This window comes from Tenebrio molitor, chromosome 4, assembly GCF_963966145.1.
Source record: "Tenebrio molitor chromosome 4, icTenMoli1.1, whole genome shotgun sequence".
NCBI lineage: Eukaryota > Metazoa > Arthropoda > Insecta > Coleoptera > Tenebrionidae > Tenebrio > Tenebrio molitor.
Window position 1 is genome coordinate 27,510,549 of NC_091049.1, and position 15,341 is coordinate 27,525,889.

The 15,341-nt window shown below is 37.8% G+C and overlaps 1 protein-coding gene across 1 annotated transcript; it reads right to left on the reverse strand.

The window, feature by feature from the left end:
* Window positions 1–13,835: 13,835 nt before the first annotated feature.
* Window positions 13,836–15,256, reverse strand: LOC138128620 (transmembrane protein 134). Its single transcript, XM_069044822.1, has 2 exons — window positions 14,902–15,256; window positions 13,836–14,856 (listed from the first exon to the last, which is right to left on the reverse strand). The coding sequence occupies exons 1-2, from the start codon at window positions 15,066–15,068 to the stop codon at window positions 14,508–14,510; spliced, it is 516 nt and encodes a 171-aa protein (XP_068900923.1). The 5' UTR covers window positions 15,069–15,256; the 3' UTR covers window positions 13,836–14,507.
* Between the last annotated feature and the right edge of the window lie 85 nt (window positions 15,257–15,341).

Consider the following 15,341-nt stretch of genomic DNA (forward strand, 5'->3'; position numbering starts at 1 on the left):
AAAGAAGCGTATTAAAAAGAGGAATCCAGCGGTGTATAATTCATTGTCATATTATGTTTAGTAAGGAAGCTACGGCCGTTTAAATGTTTTTTCCGGGTGCAAATTTGATAGAAGGTTCATGGTATTTTCGAAAAAAATTTTTGTCGCCGATTCGAACGAAATTGCGGTGAGTTATTGTATAGGATGAGTTGAAGTCAGGCATAGGGAAAGTTCCGGCCATAGACCCCATTTGTTGGTGTGGGAGCAAAAAATGTGCCAAAATATGAGTTTTTTTGGTTTTTTGCGAATTTCTCTTAAACGAAAAAAGCGAGGTAAAATTTTTTCGACTCAAAAGAAGCGTATTAAAAAGAGGAATCCAGCGGTGTATAATTCATTGTCATATTATGTTTAGTAAGGAAGCTACGGCCGTTTAAATGTTTTTTCCGGGTGCAAATTTGATAGAAGGTAGGGGTTCATGGTATTTTCGAAAAAAATTTTTGTCGCCGATTCGAACGAAATTGCGGTGAGTTATTGTATAGGATGAGTTGAAGTCAGGCATAGGGAAAGTTCCGGCCATAGACCCCATTTGTTGGTGTGGGAGCAAAAAATGTGCCAAAATATGAGTTTTTTTGGTTTTTTGTGAATTTCTCTTAAACGATAAAAGCAAGGTAAATTTTTTTCGACTCAAAAGAAGCGTATTAAAAAGAGGAATCCGGCGGTGTATAATTCATTGTCATATTATGTTTAGTAAGGAAGCTACGGCCGTTTAAATGTTTTTTCCGGGTGCAAATTTGATAGAAGGTAGGGGTTCATGGTATTTTCGAAAAAAATTTTTGTCGCCGATTCGAACGAAATTGCGGTGAGTTATTGTATAGGATGAGTTGAAGTCAGGCATAGGGAAAGTTCCGGCCATAAACCCCATTTGTTGGTGTGGGAGCAAAAAATGTGCCAAAATATGAGTTTTTTTGGTTTTTTGCGAATTTCTCTTAAACGAAAAAAGCGAGGTAAAATTTTTTCGACTCAAAAGAAGCGTATTAAAAAGAGGAATCCAGCGGTGTATAATTCATTGTCATATTATGTTTAGTAAGGAAGCTACGGCCGTTTAAATGTTTTTTCCGGGTGCAAATTTGATAGAAGGTAGGGGTTCATGGTATTTTCGAAAAAAATTTTTGTCGCCGATTCGAACGAAATTGCGGTGAGTTATTGTATAGGATGAGTTGAAGTCAGGCATAGGGAAAGTTCCGGCCATAGACCCCATTTGTTGGTGTGGGAGCAAAAAATGTGCCAAAATATGAGTTTTTTTGGTTTTTTGCGAATTTCTCTTAAACGAAAAAAGCGAGGTAAAATTTTTTCGACTCAAAAGAAGCGTATTAAAAAGAGGAATCCAGCGGTGTATAATTCATTGTCATATTATGTTTAGTAAGGAAGCTACGGCCGTTTAAATGTTTTTTCCGGGTGCAAATTTGATAGAAGGTAGGGGTTCATGGTATTTTCGAAAAAAATTTTTGTCGCCGATTCGAACGAAATTGCGGTGAGTTATTGTATAGGATGAGTTGAAGTCAGGCATAGGGAAAGTTCCGGCCATAGACCCCATTTGTTGGTGTGGGAGCAAAAAATGTGCCAAAATATGAGTTTTTTTGGTTTTTTGCGAATTTCTCTTAAACGAAAAAAGCGAGGTAAAATTTTTTCGACTCAAAAGAAGCGTATTAAAAAGAGGAATCCAGCGGTGTATAATTCATTGTCATATTATGTTTAGTAAGGAAGCTACGGCCGTTTAAATGTTTTTTCCGGGTGCAAATTTGATAGAAGGTTCATGGTATTTTCGAAAAAAATTTTTGTCGCCGATTCGAACGAAATTGCGGTGAGTTATTGTATAGGATGAGTTGAAGTCAGGCATAGGGAAAGTTCCGGCCATAGACCCCATTTGTTGGTGTGGGAGCAAAAAATGTGCCAAAATATGAGTTTTTTTGGTTTTTTGCGAATTTCTCTTAAACGAAAAAAGCGAGGTAAAATTTTTTCGACTCAAAAGAAGCGTATTAAAAAGAGGAATCCAGCGGTGTATAATTCATTGTCATATTATGTTTAGTAAGGAAGCTACGGCCGTTTAAATGTTTTTTCCGGGTGCAAATTTGATAGAAGGTTCATGGTATTTTCGAAAAAATTTTTTGTCGCCGATTCGAACGAAATTGCGGTGAGTTATTGTATAGGATGAGTTGAAGTCAGGCATAGGGAAAGTTCCGGCCATAGACCCCATTTGTTGGTGTGGGAGCAAAAAATGTGCCAAAATATGAGTTTTTTTGGTTTTTTGCGAATTTCTCTTAAACGAAAAAAGCGAGGTAAAATTTTTTCGACTCAAAAGAAGCGTATTAAAAAGAGGAATCCAGCGGTGTATAATTCATTGTCATATTATGTTTAGTAAGGAAGCTACGGCCGTTTAAATGTTTTTTCCGGGTGCAAATTTGATAGAAGGTTCATGGTATTTTCGAAAAAAATTTTTGTCGCCGATTCGAACGAAATTGCGGTGAGTTATTGTATAGGATGAGTTGAAGTCAGGCATAGGGAAAGTTCCGGCCATAGACCCCATTTGTTGGTGTGGGAGCAAAAAATGTGCCAAAATATGAGTTTTTTTGGTTTTTTGCGAATTTCTCTTAAACGAAAAAAGCGAGGTAAAATTTTTTCGACTCAAAAGAAGCGTATTAAAAAGAGGAATCCAGCGGTGTATAATTCATTGTCATATTATGTTTAGTAAGGAAGCTACGGCCGTTTAAATGTTTTTTCCGGGTGCAAATTTGATAGAAGGTAGGGGTTCATGGTATTTTCGAAAAAAATTTTTGTCGCCGATTCGAACGAAATTGCGGTGAGTTATTGTATAGGATGAGTTGAAGTCAGGCATAGGGAAAGTTCCGGCCATAGACCCCATTTGTTGATGTGGGAGCCAAAAATGTGCCAAAATATGAGTTTTTTTGGTTTTTTGTGAATTTCTCTTAAACGATAAAAGCAAGGTAAATTTTTTTCGACTCAAAAGAAGCGTATTAAAAAGAGGAATCCGGCGGTGTATAATTCATTGTCATATTATGTTTAGTAAGGAAGCTACGGCCGTTTAAATGTTTTTTCCGGGTGCAAATTTGATAGAAGGTTCATGGTATTTTCGAAAAAAATTTTTGTCGCCGATTCGAACGAAATTGCGGTGAGTTATTGTATAGGATGAGTTGAAGTCAGGCATAGGGAAAGTTCCGGCCATAAACCCCATTTGTTGGTGTGGGAGCAAAAAATGTGCCAAAATATGAGTTTTTTTGGTTTTTTGCGAATTTCTCTTAAACGAAAAAAGCGAGGTAAAATTTTTTCGACTCAAAAGAAGCGTATTAAAAAGAGGAATCCAGCGGTGTATAATTCATTGTCATATTATGTTTAGTAAGGAAGCTACGGCCGTTTAAATGTTTTTTCCGGGTGCAAATTTGATAGAAGGTAGGGGTTCATGGTATTTTCGAAAAAAATTTTTGTCGCCGATTCGAACGAAATTGCGGTGAGTTATTGTATAGGATGAGTTGAAGTCAGGCATAGGGAAAGTTCCGGCCATAGACCCCATTTGTTGGTGTGGGAGCAAAAAATGTGCCAAAATATGAGTTTTTTTGGTTTTTTGCGAATTTCTCTTAAACGAAAAAAGCGAGGTAAAATTTTTTCGACTCAAAAGAAGCGTATTAAAAAGAGGAATCCAGCGGTGTATAATTCATTGTCATATTATGTTTAGTAAGGAAGCTACGGCCGTTTAAATGTTTTTTCCGGGTGCAAATTTGATAGAAGGTTCATGGTATTTTCGAAAAAAATTTTTGTCGCCGATTCGAACGAAATTGCGGTGAGTTATTGTATAGGATGAGTTGAAGTCAGGCATAGGGAAAGTTCCGGCCATAGACCCCATTTGTAGGTGTGGGAGCAAAAAATGTGCCAAAATATGAGTTTTTTTGGTTTTTTGCGAATTTCTCTTAAACGAAAAAAGCGAGGTAAAATTTTTTCGACTCAAAAGAAGCGTATTAAAAAGAGGAATCCAGCGGTGTATAATTCATTGTCATATTATGTTTAGTAAGGAAGCTACGGCCGTTTAAATGTTTTTTCCGGGTGCAAATTTGATAGAAGGTTCATGGTATTTTCGAAAAAAATTTTTGTCGCCGATTCGAACGAAATTGCGGTGAGTTATTGTATAGGATGAGTTGAAGTCAGGCATAGGGAAAGTTCCGGCCATAGACCCCATTTGTTGGTGTGGGAGCAAAAAATGTGCCAAAATATGAGTTTTTTTGGTTTTTTGCGAATTTCTCTTAAACGAAAAAAGCGAGGTAAAATTTTTTCGACTCAAAAGAAGCGTATTAAAAAGAGGAATCCAGCGGTGTATAATTCATTGTCATATTATGTTTAGTAAGGAAGCTACGGCCGTTTAAATGTTTTTTCCGGGTGCAAATTTGATAGAAGGTAGGGGTTCATGGTATTTTCGAAAAAAATTTTTGTCGCCGATTCGAACGAAATTGCGGTGAGTTATTGTATAGGATGAGTTGAAGTCAGGCATAGGGAAAGTTCCGGCCATAGACCCCATTTGTTGGTGTGGGAGCAAAAAATGTGCCAAAATATGAGTTTTTTTGGTTTTTTGCGAATTTCTCTTAAACGAAAAAAGCGAGGTAAAATTTTTTCGACTCAAAAGAAGCGTATTAAAAAGAGGAATCCAGCGGTGTATAATTCATTGTCATATTATGTTTAGTAAGGAAGCTACGGCCGTTTAAATGTTTTTTCCGGGTGCAAATTTGATAGAAGGTAGGGGTTCATGGTATTTTCGAAAAAAAATTTTGTCGCCGATTCGAACGAAATTGCGGTGAGTTATTGTATAGGATGAGTTGAAGTCAGGCATAGGGAAAGTTCCGGCCATAGACCCCATTTGTTGGTGTGGGAGCCAAAAATGTGCCAAAATATGAGTTTTTTTGGTTTTTTGTGAATTTCTCTTAAACGATAAAAGCAAGGTAAATTTTTTTCGACTCAAAAGAAGCGTATTAAAAAGAGGAATCCGGCGGTGTATAATTCATTGTCATATTATGTTTAGTAAGGAAGCTACGGCCGTTTAAATGTTTTTTCCGGGTGCAAATTTGATAGAAGGTTCATGGTATTTTCGAAAAAAATTTTTGTCGCCGATTCGAACGAAATTGCGGTGAGTTATTGTATAGGATGAGTTGAAGTCAGGCATAGGGAAAGTTCCGGCCATAGACCCCATTTGTTGGTGTGGGAGCAAAAAATGTGCCAAAATATGAGTTTTTTTGGTTTTTTGCGAATTTCTCTTAAACGAAAAAAGCGAGGTAAAATTTTTTCGACTCAAAAGAAGCGTATTAAAAAGAGGAATCCAGCGGTGTATAATTCATTGTCATATTATGTTTAGTAAGGAAGCTACGGCCGTTTAAATGTTTTTTCCGGGTGCAAATTTGATAGAAGGTAGGGGTTCATGGTATTTTCGAAAAAAATTTTTGTCGCCGATTCGAACGAAATTGCGGTGAGTTATTGTATAGGATGAGTTGAAGTCAGGCATAGGGAAAGTTCCGGCCATAGACCCCATTTGTTGGTGTGGGAGCAAAAAATGTGCCAAAATATGAGTTTTTTTGGTTTTTTGCGAATTTCTCTTAAACGAAAAAAGCGAGGTAAAATTTTTTCGACTCAAAAGAAGCGTATTAAAAAGAGGAATCCAGCGGTGTATAATTCATTGTCATATTATGTTTAGTAAGGAAGCTACGGCCGTTTAAATGTTTTTTCCGGGTGCAAATTTGATAGAAGGTTCATGGTATTTTCGAAAAAAATTTTTGTCGCCGATTCGAACGAAATTGCGGTGAGTTATTGTATAGGATGAGTTGAAGTCAGGCATAGGGAAAGTTCCGGCCATAGACCCCATTTGTTGGTGTGGGAGCAAAAAATGTGCCAAAATATGAGTTTTTTTGGTTTTTTGCGAATTTCTCTTAAACGAAAAAAGCGAGGTAAAATTTTTTCGACTCAAAAGAAGCGTATTAAAAAGAGGAATCCAGCGGTGTATAATTCATTGTCATATTATGTTTAGTAAGGAAGCTACGGCCGTTTAAATGTTTTTTCCGGGTGCAAATTTGATAGAAGGTAGGGGTTCATGGTATTTTCGAAAAAAATTTTTGTCGCCGATTCGAACGAAATTGCGGTGAGTTATTGTATAGGATGAGTTGAAGTCAGGCATAGGGAAAGTTCCGGCCATAGACCCCATTTGTTGGTGTGGGAGCCAAAAATGTGCCAAAATATGAGTTTTTTTGGTTTTTTGTGAATTTCTCTTAAACGATAAAAGCAAGGTAAATTTTTTTCGACTCAAAAGAAGCGTATTAAAAAGAGGAATCCAGCGGTGTATAATTCATTGTCATATTATGTTTAGTAAGGAAGCTACGGCCGTTTAAATGTTTTTTCCGGGTGCAAATTTGATAGAAGGTTCATGGTATTTTCGAAAAAAATTTTTGTCGCCGATTCGAACGAAATTGCGGTGAGTTATTGTATAGGATGAGTTGAAGTCAGGCATAGGGAAAGTTCCGGCCATAGACCCCATTTGTTGGTGTGGGAGCAAAAAATGTGCCAAAATATGAGTTTTTTTGGTTTTTTGTGAATTTCTCTTAAACGATAAAAGCAAGGTAAATTTTTTTCGACTCAAAAGAAGCGTATTAAAAAGATGAATCCGGCGGTGTATAATTCATTGTCATATTATGTTTAGTAAGGAAGCTACGGCCGTTTAAATGTTTTTTCCGGGTGCAAATTTGATAGAAGGTAGGGGTTCATGGTATTTTCGAAAAAAATTTTTGTCGCCGATTCGAACGAAATTGCGGTGAGTTATTGTATAGGATGAGTTGAAGTCAGGCATAGGGAAAGTTCCGGCCATAGACCCCATTTGTTGGTGTGGGAGCAAAAAATGTGCCAAAATATGAGTTTTTTTGGTTTTTTGTGAATTTCTCTTAAACGATAAAAGCAAGGTAAATTTTTTTCGACTCAAAAGAAGCGTATTAAAAAGATGAATCCGGCGGTGTATAATTCATTGTCATATTATGTTTAGTAAGGAAGCTACGGCCGTTTAAATGTTTTTTCCGGGTGCAAATTTGATAGAAGGTAGGGGTTCATGGTATTTTCGAAAAAAATTTTTGTCGCCGATTCGAACGAAATTGCGGTGAGTTATTGTATAGGATGAGTTGAAGTCAGGCATAGGGAAAGTTCCGGCCATAGACCCCATTTGTTGGTGTGGGAGCAAAAAATGTGCCAAAATATGAGTTTTTTTGGTTTTTTGCGAATTTCTCTTAAACGAAAAAAGCGAGGTAAAATTTTTTCGACTCAAAAGAAGCGTATTAAAAAGAGGAATCCAGCGGTGTATAATTCATTGTCATATTATGTTTAGTAAGGAAGCTACGGCCGTTTAAATGTTTTTTCCGGGTGCAAATTTGATAGAAGGTAGGGGTTCATGGTATTTTCGAAAAAAATTTTTGTCGCCGATTCGAACGAAATTGCGGTGAGTTATTGTATAGGATGAGTTGAAGTCAGGCATAGGGAAAGTTCCGGCCATAGACCCCATTTGTTGGTGTGGGAGCCAAAAATGTGCCAAAATATGAGTTTTTTTGGTTTTTTGTGAATTTCTCTTAAACGATAAAAGCAAGGTAAATTTTTTTCGACTCAAAAGAAGCGTATTAAAAAGAGGAATCCAGCGGTGTATAATTCATTGTCATATTATGTTTAGTAAGGAAGCTACGGCCGTTTAAATGTTTTTTCCGGGTGCAAATTTGATAGAAGGTTCATGGTATTTTCGAAAAAAATTTTTGTCGCCGATTCGAACGAAATTGCGGTGAGTTATTGTATAGGATGAGTTGAAGTCAGGCATAGGGAAAGTTCCGGCCATAGACCCCATTTGTTGGTGTGGGAGCAAAAAATGTGCCAAAATATGAGTTTTTTTGGTTTTTTGTGAATTTCTCTTAAACGATAAAAGCAAGGTAAATTTTTTTCGACTCAAAAGAAGCGTATTAAAAAGATGAATCCGGCGGTGTATAATTCATTGTCATATTATGTTTAGTAAGGAAGCTACGGCCGTTTAAATGTTTTTTCCGGGTGCAAATTTGATAGAAGGTAGGGGTTCATGGTATTTTCGAAAAAAATTTTTGTCGCCGATTCGAACGAAATTGCGGTGAGTTATTGTATAGGATGAGTTGAAGTCAGGCATAGGGAAAGTTCCGGCCATAGACCCCATTTGTTGGTGTGGGAGCAAAAAATGTGCCAAAATATGAGTTTTTTTGGTTTTTTGTGAATTTCTCTTAAACGATAAAAGCAAGGTAAATTTTTTTCGACTCAAAAGAAGCGTATTAAAAAGATGAATCCGGCGGTGTATAATTCATTGTCATATTATGTTTAGTAAGGAAGCTACGGCCGTTTAAATGTTTTTTCCGGGTGCAAATTTGATAGAAGGTAGGGGTTCATGGTATTTTCGAAAAAAATTTTTGTCGCCGATTCGAACGAAATTGCGGTGAGTTATTGTATAGGATGAGTTGAAGTCAGGCATAGGGAAAGTTCCGGCCATAGACCCCATTTGTTGGTGTGGGAGCAAAAAATGTGCCAAAATATGAGTTTTTTTGGTTTTTTGCGAATTTCTCTTAAACGAAAAAAGCGAGGTAAAATTTTTTCGACTCAAAAGAAGCGTATTAAAAAGAGGAATCCAGCGGTGTATAATTCATTGTCATATTATGTTTAGTAAGGAAGCTACGGCCGTTTAAATGTTTTTTCCGGGTGCAAATTTGATAGAAGGTAGGGGTTCATGGTATTTTCGAAAAAAATTTTTGTCGCCGATTCGAACGAAATTGCGGTGAGTTATTGTATAGGATGAGTTGAAGTCAGGCATAGGGAAAGTTCCGGCCATAGACCCCATTTGTTGGTGTGGGAGCAAAAAATGTGCCAAAATATGAGTTTTTTTGGTTTTTTGCGAATTTCTCTTAAACGATAAAAGCAAGGTAAATTTTTTTCGACTCAAAAGAAGCGTATTAAAAAGATGAATCCGGCGGTGTATAATTCATTGTCATATTATGTTTAGTAAGGAAGCTACGGCCGTTTAAATGTTTTTTCCGGGTGCAAATTTGATAGAAGGTAGGGGTTCATGGTATTTTCGAAAAAAAATTTTGTCGCCGATTCGAACGAAATTGCGGTGAGTTATTGTATAGGATGAGTTGAAGTCAGGCATAGGGAAAGTTCCGGCCATAGACCCCATTTGTTGGTGTGGGAGCAAAAAATGTGCCAAAATATGAGTTTTTTTGGTTTTTTGCGAATTTCTCTTAAACGAAAAAAGCGAGGTAAAATTTTTTCGACTCAAAAGAAGCGTATTAAAAAGAGGAATCCAGCGGTGTATAATTCATTGTCATATTATGTTTAGTAAGGAAGCTACGGCCGTTTAAATGTTTTTTCCGGGTGCAAATTTGATAGAAGGTAGGGGTTCATGGTATTTTCGAAAAAAATTTTTGTCGCCGATTCGAACGAAATTGCGGTGAGTTATTGTATAGGATGAGTTGAAGTCAGGCATAGGGAAAGTTCCGGCCATAGACCCCATTTGTTGGTGTGGGAGCAAAAAATGTGCCAAAATATGAGTTTTTTTGGTTTTTTGCGAATTTCTCTTAAACGATAAAAGCAAGGTAAATTTTTTTCGACTCAAAAGAAGCGTATTAAAAAGATGAATCCGGCGGTGTATAATTCATTGTCATATTATGTTTAGTAAGGAAGCTACGGCCGTTTAAATGTTTTTTCCGGGTGCAAATTTGATAGAAGGTAGGGGTTCATGGTATTTTCGAAAAAAAATTTTGTCGCCGATTCGAACGAAATTGCGGTGAGTTATTGTATAGGATGAGTTGAAGTCAGGCATAGGGAAAGTTCCGGCCATAGACCCCATTTGTTGGTGTGGGAGCAAAAAATGTGCCAAAATATGAGTTTTTTTGGTTTTTTGCGAATTTCTCTTAAACGAAAAAAGCGAGGTAAAATTTTTTCGACTCAAAAGAAGCGTATTAAAAAGAGGAATCCAGCGGTGTATAATTCATTGTCATATTATGTTTAGTAAGGAAGCTACGGCCGTTTAAATGTTTTTTCCGGGTGCAAATTTGATAGAAGGTAGGGGTTCATGGTATTTTCGAAAAAAATTTTTGTCGCCGATTCGAACGAAATTGCGGTGAGTTATTGTATAGGATGAGTTGAAGTCAGGCATAGGGAAAGTTCCGGCCATAGACCCCATTTGTTGGTGTGGGAGCAAAAAATGTGCCAAAATATGAGTTTTTTTGGTTTTTTGTGAATTTCTCTTAAACGATAAAAGCAAGGTAAATTTTTTTCGACTCAAAAGAAGCGTATTAAAAAGATGAATCCGGCGGTGTATAATTCATTGTCATATTATGTTTAGTAAGGAAGCTACGGCCGTTTAAATGTTTTTTCCGGGTGCAAATTTGATAGAAGGTAGGGGTTCATGGTATTTTCGAAAAAAAATTTTGTCGCCGATTCGAACGAAATTGCGGTGAGTTATTGTATAGGATGAGTTGAAGTCAGGCATAGGGAAAGTTCCGGCCATAGACCCCATTTGTTGGTGTGGGAGCAAAAAATGTGCCAAAATATGAGTTTTTTTGGTTTTTTGCGAATTTCTCTTAAACGAAAAAAGCGAGGTAAAATTTTTTCGACTCAAAAGAAGCGTATTAAAAAGAGGAATCCAGCGGTGTATAATTCATTGTCATATTATGTTTAGTAAGGAAGCTACGGCCGTTTAAATGTTTTTTCCGGGTGCAAATTTGATAGAAGGTAGGGGTTCATGGTATTTTCGAAAAAAATTTTTGTCGCCGATTCGAACGAAATTGCGGTGAGTTATTGTATAGGATGAGTTGAAGTCAGGCATAGGGAAAGTTCCGGCCATAGACCCCATTTGTTGGTGTGGGAGCAAAAAATGTGCCAAAATATGAGTTTTTTTGGTTTTTTGTGAATTTCTCTTAAACGATAAAAGCAAGGTAAATTTTTTTCGACTCAAAAGAAGCGTATTAAAAAGAGGAATCCGGCGGTGTATAATTCATTGTCATATTATGTTTAGTAAGGAAGCTACGGCCGTTTAAATGTTTTTTCCGGGTGCAAATTTGATAGAAGGTAGGGGTTCATGGTATTTTCGAAAAAAATTTTTGTCGCCGATTCGAACGAAATTGCGGTGAGTTATTGTATAGGATGAGTTGAAGTCAGGCATAGGGAAAGTTCCGGCCATAGACCCCATTTGTTGGTGTGGGAGCAAAAAATGTGCCAAAATATGAGTTTTTTTGGTTTTTTGCGAATTTCTCTTAAACGAAAAAAGCGAGGTAAAATTTTTTCGACTCAAAAGAAGCGTATTAAAAAGAGGAATCCAGCGGTGTATAATTCATTGTCATATTATGTTTAGTAAGGAAGCTACGGCCGTTTAAATGTTTTTTCCGGGTGCAAATTTGATAGAAGGTAGGGGTTCATGGTATTTTCGAAAAAAATTTTTGTCGCCGATTCGAACGAAATTGCGGTGAGTTATTGTATAGGATGAGTTGAAGTCAGGCATAGGGAAAGTTCCGGCCATAGACCCCATTTGTTGGTGTGGGAGCAAAAAATGTGCCAAAATATGAGTTTTTTTGGTTTTTTGTGAATTTCTCTTAAACGATAAAAGCAAGGTAAATTTTTTTCGACTCAAAAGAAGCGTATTAAAAAGATGAATCCGGCGGTGTATAATTCATTGTCATATTATGTTTAGTAAGGAAGCTACGGCCGTTTAAATGTTTTTTCCGGGTGCAAATTTGATAGAAGGTAGGGGTTCGAAAAAAATTTTTGTCGCCGATTCGAACGAAATTGCGGTGAGTTATTGTATAGGATGAGTTGAAGTCAGGCATAGGGAAAGTTCCGGCCATAGACCCCATTTGTTGGTGTGGGAGCAAAAAATGTGCCAAAATATGAGTTTTTGTGGTTTTTTGTGAATTTCTCTTAAACGATAAAAGCAAGGTAAATTTTTTTCGACTCAAAAGAAGCGTATTAAAAAGATGAATCCGGCGGTGTATAATTCATTGTCATATTATGTTTGGTAAGGAAGCTACGGCCGTTTAAATGTTTTTTCCGGGTGCAAATTTGATAGAAGGTAGGGGTTCATGGTATTTTCGAAAAAAATTTTTGTCGCCGATTCGAACGAAATTGCGGTGAGTTATTGTATAGGATGAGTTGAAGTCAGGCATAGGGAAAGTTCCGGCCATAGACCCCATTTGTTGGTGTGGGAGCAAAAAATGTGCCAAAATATGAGTTTTTTTGGTTTTTTGCGAATGTCTCTTAAACGAAAAAAGCGAGGTAAAATTTTTTCGACTCAAAAGAAGCGTATTAAAAAGAGGAATCCAGCGGTGTATAATTCATTGTCATATTATGTTTAGTAAGGAAGCTACGGCCGTTTAAATGTTTTTTCCGGGTGCAAATTTGATAGAAGGTAGGGGTTCATGGTATTTTCGAAAAAAATTTTTGTCGCCGATTCGAACGAAATTGCGGTGAGTTATTGTATAGGATGAGTTGAAGTCAGGCATAGGGAAAGTTCCGGCCATAGACCCCATTTGTTGGTGTGGGAGCCAAAAATGTGCCAAAATATGAGTTTTTTTGGTTTTTTGTGAATTTCTATTAAATGAAAAAAGCGAGGTAAAATTTTTTCGACTCAAAAGAAGCGTATTAAAAAGAGGAATCCAGCGGTGTCATATTAATAAGGGAGCTACGGCCGTTTAAATGTTTTTTCCGGGTGCAAATTTGATAGAAGGTTCATGGTTTTTTCGAAAAAAAATTTTGTCGCCGATTCGAACGGTGTATAATTCATTGTCATATTATGTTTAATTAATAACATAATGAGATTGTGCAGAGCGCAGTTTAAATCAATTACAAATCATCCACTCCGCATTCGCCCCAAATTCACTCCGCATTTACTCCGCTAATTTTTTACAGTGTACGAACGTAGACAATGAATGTTTTATTTTATTTTATTCAATGTATTTGTAATAGTACAGGTGTGCCCAAAAGAAGAAGACGAGTCTATAACTCCCTTTTTTGTCGGACGATTTTAATTAATTATACACCAAATTAAATGGTTTGGAATAGGCTACAAAAGGTCCTAATAAATTCACATATAGCCCCGAGGGCTTCGAGGCTAAACTGCCAGAATATTTTTTTTCAAATGCGAACACATTTTTTTTAACAATTCTGATTTCCAATTATACCTGCATTTACAATGACAATAAATAAGTCTCAAACACAAACATTCGAAAAAATTCGAACTTTATTGAAGCAGCCAGTTTTTACACATGGTCAATTGTATCAATTGTATGTGGGTCGAAAACGAAAAAATAAAAGTTGCGGCACTACCGGCAGAACAAAACGACCTCCACTGCAGTTTCCTCGATTGATTCCATTTTTATCGACTTTGAACAGATTCGAGGAGTCGGTGCTTCGTCCTGTTTAATTTTGAGACAATCCACAATCCTTGCCAAAAATGCAACCTTCCCCATTTCAACAATTCTTTAAATAAAACAATGGCACGCTTACTGTTTTGACAGTTTGAGTGTTTTGTTTTGAATGGAAAATTTAGACATATCGCAGTCGGCTTCGGCTGTTTTCCTTCTGTTACGACATAAAGGAAAATCACTGTTGTTCCATCTGTCACGGTAGCTAGGCAGGAGATGTGGATCAAGTCACATATTTTATTTTAAATATGAATTAAAAACTTTGTTATTTGAGAAATAGGGTGTTTTTTTTTGCGATGATCTTATTATTTGCGGTGTTTTTAAAAAGAAAAAAATGTCAGTTGAAACATGTCCCCTGAACTACTTTTTATTAATTCAGTCCACATGACTTGATTACAAGTTGATTTGAAGTGTACAAAAAATATTGGAATCGTTACTCTCACACTAAAAGTACAACAAACAGACGAAAGCCGCATAAATCGTCAAGTCACGTGACGAGATTAGTTGACATTTAAGTAAAGTAATGACTTAGTGCGTCGCTTTAGCACCAACAGATGACTTGGACTGTTGCAAATTGTGGAAAACGTGACTTTTAAAATTTGACGGTTCGCATCGGTCAGAAACGTCAACGTGTGACGTTTCTCGGCGAACCAAGCTCCGACGTGACTTCCATGGATCATAGATTAACAAAACATCAGATTCTGATCGGTTCTAACGAACTAAATGTATATTTTAATAGCAAGTTTTTTGAGTATTTAATTTACAAAGTAGTCGCAAGTAAGTCGTGTTTAGCACAATGTACAATATATTAATATGAAAAGACCGTATAAACTAGCGCATAAAAATAATAAATAAAGACAATCTGAGAGATTCACAACAAATGCAGTCAAAATATCGACCTACAATCCGAGAGATAGCCCCCAGCTTTGGTATGATTACAACAAATGCCAATATATATAGTAATATTAAAAATAAGTCTTATTTTGTACCTTAGATTAGTGAGTGTGTCGCTTGTGCACTAAGCTACGTGAACAGGGGCAAGTTGTGAAAATGGTAGCCCCGCTTCCCTTTCGCGGCTAGGTAAATATAAACCACGTGGTACGCCCCCGGGACGAAACAAATAAACCCCGCCAACAAAAACACGGACCCTTGCAGCCCCGAGTTGGGCTCGGCGAGCGAGACCGCCCCCGTCGTCAGCAGCCCCACTCCGATAATCAACAGCGTGACGGCGGCCAACACCATCCGCCAATTCTCCCTCACTTTGGGGTGCCTCAAACACGACCTCTCCATGTACTCCTGGCTCGTGTTGTCGTAGCAGTCTTGGATGAGCGAGTCGCTGTCTCTCGACGTGTCGTTGGCGATCTTGTAGCCCCTGAAAGCGAGCGTTCAGACCGGCCGGGGTCGAGGGGACACTCACCGTCCGTTGTCGATGCGCACGTCCACCTGGGGCGAGCCCGACGTGGGGGAGCGCGGCGTGGTGGCCCCGTAGACCTTGATCGCCTCGTCAGTCTCCTCCTCGAAGGCGTCGTCGATCGAGAAGCGCTTCTGTTGTCGCTGGTTTGACAGCGAGAATTGCGTTGACATTTTGAGGTTAGTCGAGTGCGGGGGCGGCGTCCATCTCGGGTGGGAAACCTCGCCGCAGGCTCGCTGGACGGACTGGCGGCACCGGAAAAACTGCGGAGGCCAAATTTGCACACGAAAACGATCGCTGAATTTTAATTAGTTTTCGGGCATCGTTGCAACTGTCAACTGACGGGGGCGCCACCGGCGACGCGGAAACGTCAAACGAATAACCGTGCTATACACAGTGATCCTCCAATTAAAGTGGGTCAGGGAACAAGAAAAAAAAAATGCACC